This window comes from Nyctibius grandis, chromosome 18 (assembly GCF_013368605.1).
Source record: "Nyctibius grandis isolate bNycGra1 chromosome 18, bNycGra1.pri, whole genome shotgun sequence".
Lineage (NCBI taxonomy): Eukaryota > Metazoa > Chordata > Aves > Nyctibiiformes > Nyctibiidae > Nyctibius > Nyctibius grandis.
The window spans coordinates 3,999,408-4,022,144 of NC_090675.1; the positions used below are offsets into that span (position 1 = coordinate 3,999,408).

A 22,737-nucleotide genomic window follows, 5' to 3' on the forward strand; every position below is an offset into this window, starting at 1 on the left:
CACTATTCACTGAAAGTCCTAATGGGAAAAGTCTAGTGAAAGAACAAAACTGGATTTGGCCTTTGGTTTCTTGCTAAAGCTGCTCATGGCTGTGAGCACCAGCATCACCAGGAGGGACAGAGTGCCCGTTGCTGTGCACTGGATGTCGTGCCTGCTGGGGCTCAGTCCTGAAGCAACATCAGTGTGCAGCTAGTCTAAACCAAGGCAGAATCTAGACATGAACCACTGGCTCAAAGGTTAAGTGGGAATATTTCCAGTGCATTGTGCTGAACTGCTTTGAGAACCTATTTAGCTGTTGAGGGTTCAGCCACCACCAGAACTCAGCCATTCCACCCTAAACAGCCAAGGTTACCTGGTCAGCTTCTCCTCGCCTTTCCACTGCTGAGAGGTGCCCAGTATCCTCTAAAAGCCCCTCTTCTGCCTGTGCCTGCTGAAAGCTGAGGGCAAAGAGCCTGTAAGAGCTAGTCAGCATCTTCTGTTCCCCAGCTGACGAATGGCAGGAGCTAAGGACTTCAACTGCACTGAGGGTTAATCGTGCTTGTGCTCAGCACCTTGACCTTGCATTTGGACATACACCCACCAACTCGAGCTGGATTTAAGTGAGTGCTCCTGAGACACCGTCCTTGCAAGCCAAACCCTGGCTGAGAATAGCCCATCACCAAAACCGGGCTCTGCAGCTCTTCCCCTCAGCACCCAGCAGCAAATCCTTCCTGCATCATTTCTCTCTTCTCCCTTGCTGCCATTTCATCGATGACCTTCATCTCCCACTTGCATTTTTCTGCCACTGCCTTCCCTCCCTCTTCATGCACATTTTTCTGCTGCTGAAACCAGGGAGAAATAATGTGAGCGGCAGGACTGGCAGAGCCCCTAATGGAGTCTAATTGCCTTCTGCTAGAGGCAGACAGGCTGTGCTTCGCCAAGCTGCACGTTCCCTGGCCACAGCTGATTACAGGAGCTTTTTTTTCCTCTCCTACAGGATAGTCATCAGCCTGGTCACCAGGGAGACTGGGGAGCCTCTCACCAGCAACCCACTGGAGCTGGCAGCCTGGAAGAGGCTTTCTCATGGTGCCAGAGAGAAAAACAAGCCCTTTGGGAATCTCCCCCATCCTGGCCACAGCTCTCCTGACCTTGCTGTGACTCTGCAGAGCTGCAGAATCAGCACAGGTGTAGCAAAAAGCAGTGAGGAGATTCCCAACACCTTATCACTTCTCCTGCCACAGAAAAACACAGCCACAAAACAGCCTCCCACAATACACTAGTGCTAGGGGCAAAATAAAGCAGCGGGTGGCAAGTAAATGTTGATGCAACCACACGCTCCTTGTGCCAAGAGAAGCCACAATGTGGCTGTTACCCCAGCAAAGTTTTCCTACTAAAACCTCTTCTTCCAGGCACCTAATGGGGAATTGACATTAAATTTCTTTCCCAGATCAAAGCCTGACATCAGGACACGTGCTCCAAGCCCTTTACTACCCACTACATCACTCCAGGCTGTAACACTGCAAAGGCAACTACAGCTGGATTCTGCCTCCTCTGCGCTTGCCTGCAGACAGCAGTTTGCCCCACTGCACATATCAAACCTCTATTTCACCTAGGATGCTAATGATGAACACCAAAAATTTCAACACAAGGGATCCCAGGAGGGCTACTTACCCTTTCCTCAGGAGGTCAAACACTGCAAGAGAAGGAAATCAAACCATGAATTAATCAGAAGAGGGGCTGGGCTTATTCATTTTTTAGCACCTACAAAAACACATCCATTCCCATACCTGCAAAACCAATTTATCTCCACTGACTTCCCTCACCCATGACAAGGACACCAGAGGATGCAAAATGAAAATATCCATCTCTTCAGCAAAGACAAATATCCCCACCTCCCGCCAGCTCCACGCAGGGAGACAGCGGGTGCTAGTTTATCAGCCACATTTCTGCTGCTCCTGGTGTCAGCCCTCGCTGATTTGAGCCCCGTCTTGTTCAGTACTTTCAGGGAGGGTGTTTGGTGAGATATTTCTGCTAAATCGCTGATACCGAATAAGATGCTGTAAGAACACGTTGCTCCATTTCTGCTGAGTCAATCAGCAGCACAGCTACATGCCTGTCAGAGGTAAACGCTCCCTGGCAGGAGCAACTGGAGAGGATTCGTCGGTGTGAGTTGAGGTTTGTAGAGCACGTGAGTTTTTGTGTCTCATTAGGGGGATGGTGGCAATGTGTTTTTCTGATCCTGTCCCTGACCTGTTCTGCAAACAGAAGGATCTGCCTTTAGTAGAAGAGCTCTTTCCTCATGAATTACTAAAGGATTTCTTGCACCTCCCAAGAAATCCGAGCAGATCACCCTCCCCAAAGCGCCAGGCAGCCCTGCTTACAGCTGCGATGTCAGACCAGCTGAAGGTAAACACGCAACAAGTCAGCCTGCCTGGGCTCATATTGCTCTCCAGGCTGAAGAAGCTGCAGCTTGTGGCAGCATTTCATTATTCAACCATCTTGTATCATTGCAAGTTGCTCATTTTCTATCAGCACCCTCCATTCCCAGGCAGAGCAAAGGGGAGCAAAGAGGTGATGGGGCACAGACAACACGGACTCACTGCTCAGGGACCACTGCAACCTCCCCAGGACCCGCAATGGGACCAAGAGATTTCCCCCTTGTCCTGCTGCTATTGCTGCCAGTCCTGGGACTGTTATCGTGCTCCACAGGCAGAGCTTGGTTTCAGGGTTTTTTTTCTTTCCTGCAGCTTTTTTGACTTCCTCATGCATTTATTTTCATTCAACGAAAAAGCTTGCTACCTCATCTCTCCCCTTCCCTCCATCCCCATGAGTTCAGGCCTTTAAACAACAGCCTCAGCCACCCTGCCCACCACACGTGCCATGCTGCCAGAGTACCCCTGGGGCTTCAGCTGAAGGGGAAAAGTGCCCTTGCAAAGGCAAATAGCTTCATTTGCTAGGCAGAGCCCCCCCTTTCACGGGCAGCTTCAAAAGCATCCCATAATTATTTCATGAGAAGCAGCCTTTGAGCCTGTCTCATCAGGAAACATCATGGGGAAGCAGAGATGGAATAGGCTCAGACGTCCCCCTCCTGTGGCCCATTTCAGAGGGCACCCCAGTGCCTCCCAGGCCTGTCCCTCCAGGTTTTGCCCAAATGGGGGTGAGGCTGCGGCTGGTACCTCTAAGGTTTGGGGGAGAGGAAGACAAAACGGGTGGAAATTCCTCACCCTCTGCATGAACACATGGTCAGCTATGGCCTCCCACCTGAGCACACCATGGCAGGGGCTGGGCTCAGAGGCCAAAGGCAGGAGTGTTGCTGTCTTAGGAGGTCGCAAGGCTCAGCAGGGTGGTCAGTGTCTGTGCAGGAGTCACAGGGAACACGCCGAGACAAGAGTGCTTTCCAGAGTCACTACCACTACCCACAGCCTACAGGAGTCTGGAGAGACCAACCTCATACCAGGAGGATGAGAAGCCACCCTGCACCCTTCTCTCCTAGCTCTAGGACTGGAACTGACATATACATAGGGAGGGCAGAGCCACTGTCATGTCTTTTTAGTGTCCCCATGGCAAGGGGATATGCACAGCTGTACTAAGACACAAGGCTGCCTTACCCTACTGCAAGGGGCCCTTCCATCTCAGCTGCCTTTACAGGCATTTTAACTTTTCAGAAAAAATAAGTCTGCTGAAGTTGGTACAAGTTTCTTCCCGGTACTGACCCCCAGCCCTGGTACGTGTTACTTGCATCACTAGGTCTAAGCCCAGACAGTTCTGGTAGCATATAATGACTCACATACCCATGTACAAGTTGTCCTCTGCAGGATCATCAAGGACCTGTAATTGATAACAGAGAGATAAGGGGAAAGGTGAAAAAAAAAAAGAGAAAAATAGCAGGGAAAAAAAAAAATTTTAATCAAATAACATTTTACTGCTCCCTGTACACTGTGCTGAGCTGCAGGGCATTGAGAACGACTTACACTAATATTTAGAGATTACTGGAGAGAGAGGGGCTTTGAAGGACACAGATTTTCCTGTCTCCAGAAAAACCTGAGCTTCTGTCTGTATTTGGAGAAACAGCCTACCAATAAAGGCACTGCTTGTCCTAATCTGACCTCAGCCAATATTGAAACTGGCACCAAAGCCTTGCACTTGTGCACCTTCCCAGGCTTGTCTACACACAGGTTTCACTGGTCAAAGCTTGCTGCTATTTCTACCAGCACAGCCAGCTGCCTTCTCTTGTGCACTCACTTGGGCACCCACTTGGCCAAAGCCCTGGGTAAGTATGTCAGTTTGTCATAAGGAATTAGTATGCTCTTGCTTGGAATCACCAGCCTAAATTTCCAAACAATTACTTTATACCAATTTTGGCTGAAGTAGGAGCAGTCAAAGAAAGATCCTTTTGTTGCAATACAAACCAGACTTGTTTCAGTGTAGCTTAGAGTGGAGAAGCAGCTCACCTCTATCAGCTTAACGACGTTGACATGGTCCAGTTTCTTTAAGATGGCTATTTCCTGATAGACTCTGTCCAGTGGTGCCATGGGCTTTGGCTGCTCTCCGGAGGATGCTTTCGACCCTCTGGGAGGAGGCCGACCTGCAATCGCAATAACACAGTGAGGAAAAACTCATTTTCCAGCAGCGCCCGGCACACAGGAGTGAGCAGCCACTGGCTCCTCCGCAGAATACCTCCAGCTATTCTGGAATACCTCATCACCTTGTTATCACCCCCAAAGCATTGCACTCTCCACCTGAAACTGAGATTTCCAATGCCCATTCAGACCAGCTCCTCCCAGCTTGGTCTGTTTGCCAGGTCCCACAGCCCCTGGAGCCAGGTGCTATCTGAGGGGGTAGAAGAGCCCTAGGAGGAGGGGGTCTACCCTGCCTAACTCCCAGCACTTAATTAGGCTTCATAGATGGTGAAGGTGGAAGAGTCAGCACTTCAAAGAGACTCAGAAAATCAAAGCCAGGAACCTAATTATCGAGTGCGTTGCATTTCCCTGTGGTTGTGCCTGCCCTTTTGCTACCCACTGCACTTTAACCAGCCCCCAGCTACTTGGGCAGCTTTCAAATGAGGCCAAGTTCCGCAGCCTTTGTGGACAACATTTCTACAGAGATATTTGCCTGGCTGAGGACAACAGGCAGACCTCTAAATGCGAGATACCCACGTGGAAATCCATACTGCTTCAAGAGCTTCTTTTTGGAGAGGACTTTCATAGCCTGAAGGAAGAAGAAAAAGCAGTGTTAAAACTGAACAAGGGCCAAAGTGCTCACTGCTGTGACCCAGGAGTATGCTGGGCATCAGGGACCGGCTCGGGTCTGTTCCTCAGCCTAGAGAAGAAGTCTCCTGGCTAGTGGTGCCCACAACAAATGTACACACACGCTGACCCAGGCTTTCCTGAAGGCACTGCTAACCATTTGTTTCATTCGTCTTTTTCCCCATGAAAAAATGAATGGTTTTGATTTATTTTAAATCGGACAAAGAAAAAGAAGCCCAATTTCTGCATTTGGGGCAGGAGCTTGGGGGAAGAGGTGGGTTCCTCTAGCTGACCTTTCTGTACTTGTTGCTTTGGAGGATGCTATGGCCATGCCACAAGTCAGAGCCACTTCAAGGCTGCTCCACCTTATGTTTTGCTTTGCCAGAGAGTCTAGGAAGCAAAAGAGCTGGGGTGTCGCAGCCATACACCTAACACCCTTGCAACCTACATCACAGACCTGGAACAGGGTGAGGACACAGCCCTTCCACTAGCTCCGCGCTGCCTGCGAAGGCCTTTTGTATCCCCAGAGACTATTTTTGCCCCATAAACCTCTTATCTGCTGCCAGAGCAACACAGAGCACCTGCAGTGTGATCCAGCACCATGCCCAAGACCATGAACAAGGTACTTCATGGGCATCCGTCCCTGCACTATCAGAAACGGCGCAGGCAGCTCTGTGCAGGAGGACGGCGAAGGCACAGGGAGGGAAGCAGGGTTTTGGCAATGGCTTCCCTCCCTTCTTGTACCCGACTGTATGCTGGCACCGTTGTGAACCCAGGCAGCTGAGGCACGGGAGGGGGTCAGGGTAATTTTTTCTTCCATGCAATTGGCATTAGCATAGTGGCAAAAGGCAATCTGAATTTAATAAACAGTCTCTGTGCCCCCATCTGCTCTGTGCCTTAATAACCTTTCTGAGGGGCACTCAGCCAGCCCTCAGTGGCCCAGCAGATAAATATTTCATGAGAAACCAGCTCATGGTACAATTTGCTTAGGAAAACAGTCTATGCTCCCAGGAACTGGGATGGTCGCTCGCTCCTTCCCCTAGAATGGGTAGTTACTCCTATTAATTAACCATGCAAATCTGTAATTCACACTGGAGTAACCCCTGCAAAATACAACTAACCAAGGACTCCTGCAGGACACAGTCAAATGCCAAGGAATTTTGCTTTAATACCATGGAGGCAGGCTCTCTGCACGCTACCTGTTTTTAACACGTACACCAGGAACAGAACACCAAAACCATTTCGGCGAGCTCCTTCCCGAGCTGTTTTTCCTGGCAGCGATGCCACGGCACGCCCCAGGATCCCCACCTCCCATCAGCGCTCCCACTGCAGCCAGGTTCACGGCTCGCTGAAAGTATTGTTATTTTTGGTACTGATCCAGTGTAATCCTCTAGATTTGCACCCGTGTAATTGAGAAGAGACACTGTGTAGCTCTCAATCCTGCCTGACAGCTCTGGAGCCAACTGTTGGAAATGATGGTGTTGAGAGACAGACTCAGAAGTGCTTATCTTTTACTCAGCACAGCACTGTGTCCAATATAGACAGACAAATGATTCACAGTCTGCTGAAAGAGGATCTGAGATGTGCACAACCACCTCCAAAGACGGCCAGGACCAAGCCTGGAGGACTTCCTACGCTCCTCACTTTTATCTCTCCCTAATGAAAATTTATGGGAAAAATCAAAGGAATTCATACATCTCTTCTTTCAGTCAGTGCCCGGGAGGAGAAGGCTCCCCTTGCTCCAATCCCACCTTGAGTCCTCCCTGCCTTCTGGCAAGGAGCTGTAGAAAAAGAATAACTAGAAGATGCAATGTGCAGCTGACAGCACTCAAGTTGCATCAATGCTTGGGGAACCCAGCCTGAGGAACTGAACCATCGCCACCAGCCGTGCCCACATCAGGCTAGTCCTTCCCGGGGCAGGCTCTGGGGAGAGGCTGGAGGGAGCAGGAAGGTACAGAGAGGAGCAATAGCAAAGACGAGAATTGCTCTCGGGGACAGAAACGGAGGGAACAAGAGCTATGGCTGTCCCCCAAACTCCTTGAAGGTTGCTACGAGGGGCGATGGGGGGGATGAGTGGGAGTTACTGTATCATAGATGAGCTGACTAAACCACCTCTACTGCCACAGAAGAAGCACCAGGACATGCTTACACCAACTTCAAAGCACCAGTAGCTGCAACTACACAAGCAGGGCTGGATCAGAAGAGGGGACCTGTGCCACTGCGCTTTCAAATGCGAACAGGGGGATGAAGAGCAAACTTCAATGGGCCAGAGGCACTTAATTATCACGAGAGCAGAGATGAGAGCACATGGTGGGGTGAAGCTTCACTTTAATTACAGCGCAAGCTGGCAAGGCAAGGCTTCCTCGCTGAATTGTAGCAGCACATAATGGCAGCAACACCGGGATGCTTCAGCAAACCTCTCCTTCTGGGCTCCCATGCATAAAAGAGCCAAAGACATTTGTACTCACAGGCAGAGCTAATTACCCAGATAATGCCTTTCTGATAAAGAACCAGCTCAGAGCCAAGCTGAGGGATTTTCCCTTTGCACTGGCAAGCGTTGCTTCAGCTTCCTCAGGAAAAGAGGGAGCCGAGAGGACATTTCCCCCACACATGCCCTTGCACCCTGACCTTCTGACCATTCGCACGTGGACATGGGCCTTGACATTTTCCTTTGAGAGGCAGCGGGAAACGTGTGCTTTCCTTTGATGTACAGTTACTATCCAAGTTTACTGCGCTCCCTCTTAGCAACCTTGCAGCTGGAAGCCGCAGGGAAGCTGCTTCGTGAGGATGCCCAAGGGAAAGGAGATCCCAGGTTTACAGAGAGGAGGGATGCCTGGGACACAGCAGCTTTCATAACAGGGAGACCTCGAGCCCGCATCCTCCTGCTGGTAATAACAGTAAAATGGCCTTTATTTGGGGGAGGGAAAGGTGATAAAATAGACTGAGCCAAGGAAACTTATCCCCTGTCCCTTGTGATGCTCTCACAGCACTTAGGATGTCTTTTTATTTGCTAACAGAGACTTGCATTGCAAGGGCAGGCAGCCTGTGCACAGTCCCTACCTGCAGCTTCCAGGGGAGTGGGATGTTGCTCAGAGGTTGTTACTACCCACCTACATCCTCTGCTAGTGTGTGACAACGCTCTGTGGTAGTGCTGAGCAGACCAGAGAGCATTTCCAGCCCTTCCTCACCTGTCCTGTCTGAACAACGACATCCCTCAGACAATGTGGCTAAGAGGGAAGCGCTGCCGGGAGAGAGGAGTGCTACACACGGAGAGAAAAGCCTAAACCAGACAGGCTTAGCTGCCATGCCCCTAAAATCCTGCTCCTGCATTTGCCCCCTTTTGTTCCAGACACCACTTGTCACATCAGCAGCAGCATTACCTCGGCAGGCTGTGCTCCATCCATGCTGCGATGCCCTGGGATGCCTTCCCAGAGCAGCCACGCTCGCCTGCCTCCAGCCATCTCCCAGAGGCTCCTGCTCCTACCCCAGGTGACCCAGCTCCTCACGACCCCGCTGCTGAAAAGCACGGGGTGTTAAAGTAAAACAGAGATAATTTTCCTGGTCCTCACCGCACTGGAGTGCGGCTGGCAGCAGTTCAGTACCTGTTACGTGAGCAAGAGGATGAGAAACATGGGAGCTGTTCCTTCCCTTCCCACCTGAGTGGCCAAAGTGGATTCTCCAGGGGCTACAGAGCTCAAGGCTTGCTGCTGGCCACCTTTCCCTCAGCAGCAGCACTTTGTTCAGCCGTCTCTTTTCAAAGACTTGGAAGGATTTTCTCCCCATCATTGAGAGTTGGTAAAAAACAGCCCTCCATGCAAAGGTTGTTAGGTACAAACAGAGGCAGAGAACACAATCACACAAATCTTGTTTCTTAGGAAACCAGATTAAAAAAAGAAAAAAAAAAGAGAGAAAAGGAGAAACCCACTGACAACCTACGATGTTATTGCTTTTGTCTAGAACTAGCATAACAAATGAACATCATAACCACTTCACTTTGCAAGCTGATTTAGAGATTGAAAATAGGAAGGAGACATGACCCGAGGCATCACAGAATCAAACTCCATCACCGCAATGACTCCAAACCAGATCTCCGCCTGGACACAGTTGCCTTTGCTATTTATTTGCTGCTTTTTCACAGAGCTTGGCTTTTCTTCTTTTTTTTCCCCTAATCACTGTCAAAGCATCTCTTGCAAACTGAGACACTGAAACCTTTCCGGCTGTACAGGGCTCCTTTGCAGAGCCCAGTGAATGCTGCTGTAACAGCTTCACATGGCCCAGCAGCAGCAGGGACGAGCAGGGACCTCTGCTGCGGGAGCCAGCCCCGCATCCCGACGGGGTCTCCTCCTCAGAGGGAGCACTGGGTCACATACTTGGTGCTGAAAGTTCAGTTTCCTCAGTCTATTACATTCCCTGCATCCGTTGATATAAGTCAGCACACGTTCACAGCCCTCCACGGCACTGCGGTTCTTCACAGCAACGAAGGATAAAGCTCTTGGAAGCACTCGCTCATCTTTAATGGAAGGTAAGAAAAACCCACAAAGTAAATACAACCCATCTACATTTTTTCCCAAATGTGGTGATCAGCTTTTTTTCTTGAGAGTTTTTCCTAATTCTAGGCCAGACACAGAACTCATTAAAGGAACAGAAATCTTTCCTTTTGCTTTGACAGGAGCTACATAAGTTCCTGGTACCTATAAACTCTCCTTTATGAAGAGAGCTAGCAAAGGGCCCCATGTCTCAGCAAGAATCAGGAGACACATGAGGAATTATATTCCAAAATAAAAATATTTTGCTTTCTTTAAAGTTTTGCTCCTTTTTATTGTAGCACACTAGCTTAAAGAAAATAAAGCAGGGAGCAACACCCTGGCCTCATGCTAAAACATTGCACACGTGATTCAGTTATTAGGTGCGGGGAGCTAAGCAGCTGTTAGCCCGGTACACAATTTGCTGCTATTTCTCTGAAGCTTTAAAAGGTCTGCCAGCTCCTGGGCTGTCTTAGCATCTTGGAAAAGTGGAGGTCTCTCCATCATGGCTCGCCCCCCTGGGAAATGCAAGCATGGGCACCTGGAAAAATTAGGGGCCACAGCCTGTCCGCTTGTGACTGCAGCTGGGGAAGGGGGAGAGCTCCCACTGCCCCAGCCAGAAGGGTAGCAAGCACATGAAACACAGACCTCAGCATCACAGCCTTGGGCAGCAGGGCAGCCATCTGCCCTCTCCTCTCCCATATGCTGACGTTCACTGCAATACAGCACAGGCAGACACTGCCGATGCTCCTGCTCTGGTCCCACATCTCCATCACTGTAGCACTCTACACACCTCCCAGGATCAGCTTCACAGCCCCAGGGTCGCGACTGAGATCTGGTTCAGACCCTGCCTCAACCCTCACAACAGGAGGATCAGGGTGAACCCAAGAGCGTGTCCCTGCAACGCTGGCAGTCAGTGGGTCTGCACACCCCGTCCCTCTTTGGGTAGCGAGGCTGAAACAGAAGCATCCAGACACGGGAGCTACGCTCGGGCTGCAGTAGCTTTAAAGTGTTTGCTTAGATTAGAAGAAGAAACGGAGATTAAATGGGGATTAACTAACACACACCAGGCTAACCTGGACACAGGCTTTCACTTTTGGCTTTGACTTGACCAGCTAAATCTACGTCCACGGCGTTAAGCTACATCCAAAACATGGACAAGAACACAACAGGCGATGCTAACCTAAACCCACGTCTCCCTGCCAAGCTGTGACAACCACCCTGCCTGTCCTGGGCAGCCCGCAGCACAGCATCGCTATTCCCAGAACAAAAGGGCAGTGACAAAACAAAGATTACAGCTTTCAAATAAAAATATTTTCAGCTGGAAATACATGCAATGTGATGTGTTCCCACTCTGCTGCTGGTCCTGGCACTGCCTACGCTGGCACGACAGAGGGATCAGAGAAGCCGTGGCTGGCACCATCGCTCTCTGCAGCACACAGCCCTCCTGCTGCAGGGCACGGGAGGGCTCGAGGGCAGCGGAGAAACGGAGCCATCGGAAACAGCAACCGCTGCGGTGCGGTGGGAGAGTCTGCTTGGAAAACACAGGGGATGGAAAGAATTGTGGTTCCTTTGCTTGGCCAGCTCCAGGGCACCTCGTCCAGATTTGTCTCATCTCTTCCATCCTTCATTTCAAGACATTTCTCCTGTGATTTCATGCCCACTGGAAGTGTGGAATGAGCTAATTAATACTAACAGGCATGCAACTCCCACCCAGCCCCTCCAACCTGGTATGTCACTTGTAAATCCAAGAGTCAGGGAGGAAAAACTAGCTGGGGAGCAGCAGGGAATCACGCTTTACATTGCCATGGAATATTCTTATTCCTCTTTATGCCAAGACCAACAGCTCTGTGCACTGGGACAGGGAGCAGCATATGAGTCTGTCTGGGTGCTCCGATGGGCCCATTTTCACCCACGTGAGGCCACTCCATTGCGGCAGCGAAAGCAGGACCCCCCTCACCAAACACAGCACGGAGCAGCAGCTGAAGGCAGGGCCAGCTGGCAGGGCTGCATCGAGGGCAGATGGATCCAGCACTGCGACACCCCAGCTCTGCTCAGCAGATACCTGCCCTGGGATCCACCAGAAACTCTGCTCAGAGCAGCTCCCACAAGCCTTCAGGCACAGCCACACACAGCACAGCAGTTTTCCTTTTGCCAGCTGCCCAGCTCCTGCTCTCAGCCTGAACAAAACATGCCACAGGGCAAGCCCAGGGACATGAGCACATCAGCAGACAGATTTTGCAGGAATCCCAGCTGGGATGGTTGGGGTTCATCTGCCTTTGAAAGGGGAGGGACAGAGATGGAGCCTTCAGCATAAGCAGCCTTTTTTTAATTTGAAACCCTCTGGCTTCAGCTCAGTAAAGGATTTAAAAGCCAAGGTTTGCCTTCTGCCCTGCAGCCTACACCTCATGACCTGACAGCAAGGTCCTGTTTGGCATACGGGGAGGCATCCCACAAAGGGGTAACACGCAGCAGAGCCAGGCGCTGCCCAGCTGGGCCACGCTGTTCTGATGAACGCCCCCATTCCCTTACAAAACACGCCTGCTCCTTCCAGGCTGATCTTCCAATGCACAGCAGGGGCTGAATGCCACCACCCACACACCTCTAATTTCAGGTGACCTGCTTCATAGCTAGAAAATGTCAAGACACATCAGTGATACACTTCTGCAGCCCGCCTCCAAGATCCCCACCTGTTATATAAAGCAGCCCACCCCATTTCCCTCCCGCTCGGCACCGCACGCGAGCAGGCAGCAGCTCCATACCCAGCAGGAAGGTTCAACTCCTTGCATGCTACCCAAAATCAGAAATGCATATGCTAAAAGCAGCAATGCAGAGGGGACCTAGCTCGCAAGTGGAACGAGGAGCAGTGGTGGCGGCGAGGAGCAGAGCAGAGAGACACTTACGTAATACTTGTCATCATTCTCGTTGTAGGCCAGCTTCACAACACCATAGGAACCCTAAAAATAAACACAAATTGCACAGTCAGTTCAGCAGCTTCACCTTGTCTCCTTGCTGCTCACGGCTGGTAGACCGTGGCCTTACACAGGGGGGAAAAAAAAAAAAAGCCTTCAAGGCCCCAGGATGTGCCTACCCCTGAGAAAAGTCTGCAGGTGATGTGACCCCGCAGCGAGGTCATACGTTTTGGCAGCTCTGTTGCAGCCACGGGGCATTTGAGGATTAACAATGCCTGGAAGAGTCAAGCGTTAGCCCATCACCTCCTGCCCTAAGCCAAAGCCACTGTGTCTGTCTGAATTCAAACGTGGGTGGGGAGCAGAGAGAATAATTTTCAAGCAGATTTTTTTTGTGCATTGGAAATTCTGCATGAACACCTTTCCTGTACTTCTGTGCAAGACCATTTTCAGCAGGAAACCTCCTTCGTCTCTTGATAGTAAATGGACTTCAGTGAGGACCTGCTGCCTTGCTTTCCACCAACTGCGTGTTGCCCAGGCAGATGCAGACCTGGATTGCTGCTGTATTCACAGCTCCAGTGACAGCCTGAAGCCAAACCATCCAAATCACTTTTTTTTGCAGTTCTGTGTCAACACTATACATTTCATGCAAGCCAGACAGGACACCATGGCTAGGTATCATCCCTGACAGGCACCTGTTGAATAAACGAGTGGGATGAACACTACAGCCTTCAAAACATTTCTCTTGACTTCACTGAGAGCTGGAATGAAGGTCCTGGTTTCAGAGGAGACCGACCGATCAGCCATCTGGCTGATTCACAAGCCCAGCAGGTCCAGCAGACCCTCTACCAACCTCAGGGTGCCTATCTGCTCACCGTAACCCGCAGGGAAGCAGGAGGCAAGGGCAAATCTACCAGAGAGAAGGCCTCACACTCTCTTTAAATCATACTTAAGCCAATGACAAAAGCCATAAGTGGGTCTGAAGCTGTGTTGCAGTTTCAGATGACATCTGCTATATCACCAGCAGTGGTATCTCCAGCCTTACACCCTGACTGCCAGCAGCCAAACGCACAGCCCACTGCACAGAAGGTAAGGGTGCCTCCTCCCATGGCCCGGGGCCTCACGCTTTGGAGAGGACTTTGGGCTAATGAAACTTTTGGTGAAGGTCTCTGCAGCTCAGGGTACAGTCCCTTCTACTGCAATGTTCCAACTGCAAAGGTAGGTACAGCTTCCAGACAGCACTGTTGCTCGTGGACCCATCTGCAGTGGTGGCAGACGTCCAAATACACAGGTGTCTGGCCTGCTCGCCTGCCCAGACCTCTAAATAACTTTGGAGGAATCTCTTCTGAATCATTCTGCAGCTTTTAAAGAAGGATTAGAACTAAACTAGCATCTCATTCATGGGCATAAAAACTACAACTAGTCCTGACGGGGACCAAACACCTGCCCTGATCTTTTTTTGGTTTTCTCTCCTCGCTGGGCTGTATGAACGCATCAAAGGCTCTCAGTGTTACATTTGGCAAGCAAACACCCTGGAAGGCAGCCAGCTTAACCACCTTCAGAGGGAAGGAAAATAAATTTAGATTTCAGAGGAAGTAGCTCCACTTTGACCTTGAACAAAACTTGCTCAAACTAATAAGGCAAAAACCAGACAAAAAACCCCAAACAAATACAAGTTGCACAGAGTATCAGTCTCTCCGCTCGTACTCGTGTGTGCACATGCAGGTTGGCTGTGACAAGCGCCAGCTCCAGTAACGTACCTTGCCTATTTCGCTCTGCAGCTTGTACTGGTTCAATTGCACACAGTCCTGCAGATCAAAAGGAGAACAGAATTAGAGTATTGGTAAAAGGAAACGACTGAGTTTGAATTAACATCAAGTAGAGGCAGAGTGCTGAATAATGAAAGACTAAATCTTATTTAAACCGGTATATGTTATGTTATAAGCACTATATTTTTTTGGCAGCCCAAGACAAAGCAATTTTGGGCTGAGTTCTGACTCTGGCTGTGCTGGTGTAACCCCAGAGGCCCCTCCATCCCAATTCCCCAGCATCGCTCCAGGTTCAGCCCAGTGAGCCTGACAGCAGCCCCCGGCCTCTTTACATTAACCATCTACATCGGACTGTGTTCAATACCCGTCCCCAGATCAGGGGGCTCTCCCAGGCTGGCAGCTCCAGCACCCAGGCACCCACGCAAGCCCCAGGGTTGCAGCACGAGCCCATACCCTTCCCAACATGAGCCTGGCAAAGGGAGGGACCCTCTGCGGGCCACACACCAAGGCTGGGGCTGCACACAGGGGAACCCTCACCTGGATCACAGGCTGCTCTTTGAGGAGAGCACACGGAGCCAAGCTCCTTTGCAATGCAACACAAACAATAATGGGTTCCCATCAGCCAATACAGTATTTGCCAGAATAAATCACCCCTAAGCAGCCTTGATCTGTTTGCAAGCTATCCAGCACTGAAACCCCAAGGGGTGGAAGGGTGGTGGATGCAGACCCCCCGCAAGCTGTGACAAGGGTGGAACGACGGGGTGCTGAGTTACCTGACAGAGCGGGAGCCATGCAGGGAGTGATGGTGGCCCCAGGAGACAACTGCTGGAAGCCAAGGCAGAACAGAGGAGCCATGCAGTCGTCTGATGCTAAGTCCATCACTTCCCTTAGTATCGTACTACCTAACAGAAAACACCTTCTTTCCCAGCAGCAGCAAAACCTCCCCGGCTGCGTTTCACTCGGAGCTGACCCCTCCGCCCTCATTCATTACAAGAAGAAAATCCCAGATGCTGCAGAAGCTCAAGGGGCTCATGGCCACGAGCACAGGGTGAGCACTGTGCACTGCCCACACCGAGCTCTCCCTGCAGCTGCCCCGGAGCACCCAGGGGACCTGCCCGGCTCGGGGTCCGCGGGAGGACAGCACACACCTCGCTGCAATGCGAAGCTCCTGGCAGAGTCAGAGTGCCCTTGGGGGGATCTCTGCAGCGCCGGCACCAGGCAGCGTGGGCTGCAGTGGCTTTTGCCTTGGTCCTGGCTTAACACAGAGCACTTAACTGTGTTGCAAGGGAGGCGACAGCCTCAAACTCAGTGGGGTGAAGGAAGGGGGAAGTTTCCAACCACAACACATCCCACTAGATGGGACACACTTCCCCAGGCAGCATTTTAAAACACAGTATTTCTCACTGAGACTGCCAAGCACTAAAGCAGGCTGGAAATTCACTTCCAACCTCTGTACCGGGCACTTCTTTGGGAACAAAGCTGATATAAAACATGCAGGCAGGTAGATGTGCCTTTCCATAAACCTCAAAATAGCCCTGCAAGCTACAGAAGCAGCGCCAGGACAGTAAAGCGGTGCCAGATGCCTCCAGTCCGTTTGTAAGAATAGGGGGTGTCATGGCCCCGGCCCCGTGCAGCATCCCCACTGAAAGCAATGCTCCTCTGCCTCTCGGGATGCATTACAGCACAGATGTGGTCCATGATAATTTTGACTTTTCCCCATGACCAACCAGAAAACACTCCTAATGCAAGCGATCGTCACAGTGAAGGACAATAAAGGAATGGGGAAACTGATGACTTTTTAAGCTTGCAAGCAGTGGCTTGTCAGGAATACAAGGAATGATTTAAATCTTGATCTTGTTTCCAGTGAAGGAAGTTTTTTCCACTGCCCTGACAAGGAAGAGCCAACTGTGAGTAATGGGGCCACAGAAGTGTATTAACTCTGCTGCTAGCAAAGCACATATCTTTCCAAAGGCAAAAACTAATCCATCAGAACTAGGAGCAACAAGAGAGGGAGAGCATGACCCAGCAAAAGCCAAGATGTAAAGCACAAGGCCGCTGAAATATATGGAAAACAAAAATCTGGTTGAATTTTGTAGAAAGGACTCCCCTCCCCAAAGGAGGGGGCAGCTCGCAGGAACCCCGGGTACAGACACGTGGAAGACAAATTCCCCTGCAAACGCTGTGACAGCAGATTCACATCCCAGCGCGAGGCTGTGCTTTGCATCACGGTCATTTTCACAAATTAAACAGGAACAGTTTTCTGCTGATATCTCCTGCCCTGGGTTTCCCCGTGCTCAGCTTCACACCCCTCACCTTGTCCTGTGCAAAACTGCAGTGCTGCTCCTCAGAGTGGCCAAGACAGGCAGGAAAAGTGATCACCCCTCTGAGAAAGCCTCCAGCCACCTCAGTATCTCCTGCTCTTCAAACCAGCAAGCTTGCAATGACCAGATCCTGTTATCAGGCTTCCTCCCCTGAGTAGGGATTACTTGCACGAGTAAATACAGCCCTTTACATGTAGCTGTAGACTCTCTGGTCTGCACTCAGTACCTTGTTTCAAGCCAAGGAGGCATCTCCAAAGCACCAAGTTTGCTTCATGGTGATGGTGAAGGGGCTTACAAAGCATTTAGTGCAACTGAGGAGGGACTATGCCTTGTCCCTGTGTCTGAGGCACCAATTCCTGTGACTCTGACCATCACCTTCCCACCATCCCTCTAACCTCTGGCTAGAAAATACCACTCTTATCCCGTACCAGGCCGACAACCTGAAGCATCTCTCTGGTCTTTCACTGCTGCTAAATGGAGCTTCTGTGCAATGCCAGGTCACCCACCTTTGGAGGATGGTTTTTTGAAAGCAATGGATAAATACTGAGGTGGGAACACCCAGAGAGGGTCCGAGGGAAAGGCAATGACAGGGTCTGCAGCACAGCCCCCGAGAGTTCACACTCGCTCTCATCACATCCCTAACCTGATCCACACCTCCATCGCTCTCCACTCACATAATTACTGGTGGGAAGCACTATCATCTTAGCTTCTGCTTTGTTTGGAGCACTTGACCTGAATGCAGCAAAAATCAAACCAGATTACAGGTGCTACCTTTTTTTTTTTCCTTGCAAAAAGACCATAATTCACAGCTTAAGTGACTCCTGACACATGTCACTGCAGACTGGCAGGGTTGCTGTTAGGTTATTTGGTTCTCCTGCAGGAACTGGGATAATTGTACTATCCCTTTATCGGAGAGAAACACCTCTCTCTGGGCCAAGCGTTTCTTAAAGATAACATTGTACAATCCTCTTGATTTCACCACGCCAATGTATTTGCAACTTCTGATAAATACAAACAGAGCAAGAACCTTAATGAGATCCTTTAACGAAAAGCTGTCAGCAAATTAGACTGCTGTGTCCGTCCAAATGTGCAATAATTGTTCTGTGTTAAAAAACAAGATGCCCCATTTGTTAATATGTCCAAGGCTCCCAGAGACCGGAGGAGCGTGTTACCTGGACCAGCCCAGCACTGAAGCACTGCCTCTCACAGCTCTTGACACTAGTTGCTTCGAACCAGCTGGCCAAACAAGCAGGAGGCCTGTGATAAGGATGTGGAAAGCCAAGGAAAGAAAGGACAAAGCAGTGATTTATTTTCCATGCCTCTGGGATAAGCCATGAACATCAAGTGTAGGAAAATTCCCTTTTCAGCTTGTCCTCCTCCCTGAATGCTCGGGCCAGCAGCAGCACCAAGGAGGGAGAACGCACTGGCCTGACTCATCCTCTCCACTCTGCTAAAGCACACACAGCCCCAGCCCACTGCCACAATGCAGTGGGGAGCTGGAAGGACCTCCTGCTGATCCCTGAGGGTGGGGAGACCACGGGGACACCGGGGCTGGGAGAACTGGGATGCCAGGGAGTGGGTAGATGCAGGGAGAGAAAGGGAACGCATGAAAGCGAAATGATGATTCAGCCAGAAGGGAGTGGAGAAGAAAAAGTATAAAGCAATTAACTGTGCTGGCAGGTCTGGGGAGAAAGCCTGGAAAAAGACATCTTTTATTCTTCTTCTAGCCACTCTCCAAGTAAGACTTTTCTTGGCTACCTAAAAAGGTTGGTTTGGGATGGCAGAATAAAAAAGCTAGCATTGAATTTTCAAATGCCACTTTCCAACAAGCAGCACCTCTACCCTTTCACAGACACAAGCCCTGCCTTTTTAGGTGGGACAAGCTCTGCCAAACATGGTGACAGTATGCCCATCAGCCTGTACAGACATGTTCACAGAGAGTCTTGCCCTGGTACATACAAGCACTGGAGCATCATCCGTGCAGCAAAGCAGAAGCTGCTCTTGGCAGCCCCAGGAAAACCCTCTCCTCTCACCACGCTGCCAGCACCAAGCAGGAGCTGGGAACGTCACGCCAACAGAGGCAACATGGGTCAGCAACCTAAACTCTGGGGCCTGTGCCTCAGCTCTGCAGAGTTATGTACCCTTAATAGCTTCAGCTTAATCACTTCTGTGCCACAGCTAAAGGCAAAGCCATTCCCTTGTTAGAGCAAAGCACGTGGGGAGCAAAGGCAGCAGAAATCCCACCATCAGGCACTCCTACCAGCGAAGGTAGTGCTGAAAGGACCTTCCAGGCCATATTCCATGAATAATCTAAGAAAGGAGGGGAATAAGCAGGAAATTTTTAAAATTACAGATCGATTTTGATAGAGATATGACAGATCAGGTTAATTGAGTACACAGTAACACTGTCAGGAGAGCAGAACAGGTTACTTCTCCTGCAGCGTTAATACTGCAAATCCAGACTTGCCAGCAACGGCTGCAAGACACCAGCAGCTACCAACTCTTTGTCCCATGGCAACTAGCTAATTGGTAGCTCTGCTCCATTGATTGGGAACTGCCTCTGTGCAAGACAACAAGCTCTGGCTCTGCTGCAGCCTTGCCAGCCCAGGAGCCACCATCTTCCTGAGTAACAAACCCAAGAAGCCCCGCTCAGACGCAGGAGTTTGCGGTGTCGGTCCTGGGGACGGCACGGCCCAATTCACTGCCCGCTCACAGCACCAGGTGAATCCTCCTTGCAGCATCACAGGCTCAGCTTCAGCTCTTGGCCCTCTGATCCCTGAATATAAGTTTTCCTCCAAGCCTGTGAACAAGCATTAAACCAGCATTAAAAAGCTCAGCAAAGTCTCTGTAACTGAACACATGGTTCTTCCACAATTCAGCAGAGAACAACAGAAAATTCATCTCTGCCATCTCCCCATAGCACATCTCTCCGTTATTTCTCCAGATCAGTCAAGGATACTGAAGCGCTGACAGCAGGGCAGTGAGCTGCCACTCCTGCTATCACCGGAGAGGGAAAGCAGACTCAAGCCCAGATGGCTATCGGCGTAACACAGGAAATGTTGATCTGCAGCTGTGCCATCTGTCTCTGCTCCTGACGGACGGCGCCTGCACGTGTGCCACTGATAAAGCCCGAATGCTCATGAACTTCACCTTCATTTTTGCACAGACTACAACTCACTCGGGCAGCAGCCACGAGCCAGAGTGATAGATGTTCGGCCACCTGAAAGGCACTGACTGATGATGCCGGACACTCAATGCAAGGAGAAAGGAGCAACTTCAAAATGACTTTAAGCAGGTGAGAGACATGGAATTGAGTACAAATGTGCAGCTTGCCTAGAACAATGTGCGTCAGAGTCATTTGCAGGCAGACCGGGGCAATGCCATGACAGGTGAGCTGGATCTTGTGAGAGTGACCTACCAGCCTCCCTGCTCACTGAGGGTCTGCTTATCAAAATGATCAACAGAAAACACAACAGCAGCTGCTGCAAAGTACACCACGATTGTATTTCTCATCACAGGATTATTTTAGCCCCCATAGGACCGAAAGCCTCAACACAGAGTCCCCCGTAACCCTTAGAAGCCCTGCCCCTACCCCGGTGCTGCTCAGTCTTCCTTGCTCATGTGCAAGGCTCTGCTAATTGCTTACAGCAAACGTACTGAGCAAATGCATGTAACAACAGAAGATCCGCTCTCCATTTATCTTCCGAGTTCCCTACCGTATCTCAGTTAACTGTATAGCTGGGATTTGGAGTGTCAGTGCCTCTCACAGCCATGAACACAACGACCCTGCAACAACCACTTAGCAGCAACCAGTAGGTCATACACAGGACGCTGGAGTTGGGCTGCGCGCAGGCTGCACGCTCGCCTTGCTGTCACACCTAACGCTTATTTCTCATCATTCAGCCTCAACCTTTATCCTATAAACAAGCATGCATCTTCCCACTCCTTTTGGTATTTCTTACAGGACACAGATACTGTCCCTATAAGCTGTGAAGATGAAGCACAGCTCCCGATGTGAGGGCGAGCACCCACCTCCGAACGCACACAGCTCTCTCCTGGGCTCCCTTCCCCCTCCTACCGCAGCGATTCCCCATTAATATGAATGATGGTTTCCACTGAGCACGGCTTAGTTAAGCCTCTGGGCTGCACCAGCACAGGGCTCTAAATAGTTATATTAAAATGACCATTAAAAACGTAGCACTGCGTAAAGAACCTCTGCAGGAGCAGGGGAACGAAGGGCTCCGCATCTGCATTTCAAACTAAGCATTTCCTACCCCAAGGCAGTAACGATTGCTCCCCAGGACACAGATGCTGTGGAAGGGGACAGAGTATTTTGAATTTGCTTGCAGATGGGAATGTGCTAGTCGCACTCGACTGCAGTTACTTTGAAACAGATTTCAGACAAGCCTCACTCCTGGCACAGGCAAAGTACTGCAGGATGGGAGAGCTGGCACACAAGTCACGTCCGCTTCCAAGAACTGGCTCCTCTCCCTCCCTGTCTCCCTTACTAAAGCATACGGCTGCCGTCAGAAGAAGCTGCAAGCTCTGCAGTGCACCTTCTGCAGATATCCCCTTACCCGCTGGGGATGCCACAACCCATCTCGCAGCTAATGTGACTTGCAAAGCTTCCCAGAGGACAATGGCTGATTTGCTCGTGCACAGCATCCACCCTCTCAGATGTGCAAGAGGAAAACACCCTCTTTTCAGGAGCGAAACACTAAGCCACACAGATGTTAAGCTCCAGGTCACTTGGACCCACACTGGCAAAAGTCTAAACTCCAGTGATTTGGGTCCCTTATGACACAGGGAAGGACCACGGTGGGATTTAGGCATCACGTCTGGGAGCATCACCATGCCCAAGAGCAACACATTGGCACAGTGGCACCAGCAGAGCCATGTTCAGCAACATGTTCTCCATCAGCTGGATAAGGGAGAGTCAGACTGTAACTGCTCCTGAGCCTCTGGCTGCCGTGTCTGTCCCACTTCAGTGCCTGGGCACAGCAGCAAAGGTGAATTCATGGGTCAGCATTGCTGTACTGCCAGTTCTAGAGGAAAAAGAGATTGAAAATGCCCATGGAAAGGGCCCATCTCCCTCACCAGAACAAGACTCATGGTCACAAGATGAACCAGAGGCTTCTCTGGGCTCACCTCCTGCAGGGCAGGAGATGCAGCGCTCTCTGCAGGGTAAGGCCAGCAGGTCTATGCCACCACTGCTCCTCTCCAGCATGCTGCCTCTTCCCTGTTATGGCACCACCGAGTGAGATCGTGCAGTTGTAGCACCCACAGACATCCCCCACCTCTCCCTCTGCCCTGTCTCATTCCCCAAGAGCAGAAACACAAGACAAATATGACTGGGAAACAAATTCAGTCTGGAAAAAACAGCAAGGCAGAGAAAACTTGTTTTTCCTCCACAAATAGCAGATAAAACCAGCTGCCAGCACCACTGAGGTGATGTTCCCTCTCCAGTACTCCAGACAGCCCATTCCCTACTTAAAAACCTTCCCCAGCCAGTAGCATTTTACAACACATTTTGGCTTCAAGAAAAACCCCTTTTACGCCACCTCCATGATGTCTGGCTTTCAAGGAAAACCCTGCTGCATGCCCCTTCTTCATGGGCATTGCTGCAGGCTCAACATCTTCGGCATGACACTGGGCAGCACGGCCCAAACAGCCCCTCCCTCCACTCCCCGTCTTCCCCACAACAGCACATCACAGCACAGGGAATTGCAAACAGCAGCCGCTTCCATGAAGGCACTTGACCACTAACAGTGTGTTACACCTCCGGGACAGGTCTGAGCTCAGGTCTGGTACCAGGAGAGCAGCTGCAAGACGGACGAGCAGGAATGGCTGCAGCCAGCCAGAGACACTCCTCTGAAGAAGAGGGTCATGGCCCTCAGTTACCACTGCTGTTACAAACGCTTTAAAGACAAAGGAAAATCCTGACAGGAGTAGGAAACACCAGAGCATTTAAGCTCTTTATAAAATTAAAT

At 50.6% G+C, this 22,737-nt stretch overlaps 1 protein-coding gene across 1 annotated transcript in view; it reads right to left on the minus strand.

Moving 5' to 3' along the window:
• Nucleotides 1-22,737, minus strand: part of CAMKK1 (calcium/calmodulin dependent protein kinase kinase 1) — a 95,187-nt gene that overhangs the window by 31,062 nt on the left and 41,388 nt on the right. Inside the window, exons 3-8 of the mRNA XM_068415450.1 lie at nt 14,418-14,465; nt 12,652-12,705; nt 5,136-5,187; nt 4,431-4,564; nt 3,771-3,807; nt 1,651-1,672 (exon numbers count right to left, since the gene is read on the minus strand). Of these exons, the coding sequence (XP_068271551.1) occupies nt 1,651-1,672; nt 3,771-3,807; nt 4,431-4,564; nt 5,136-5,187; nt 12,652-12,705; nt 14,418-14,465 (347 nt within the window). The remainder of the gene's footprint in view (nt 1-1,650; nt 1,673-3,770; nt 3,808-4,430; nt 4,565-5,135; nt 5,188-12,651; nt 12,706-14,417; nt 14,466-22,737) is intronic.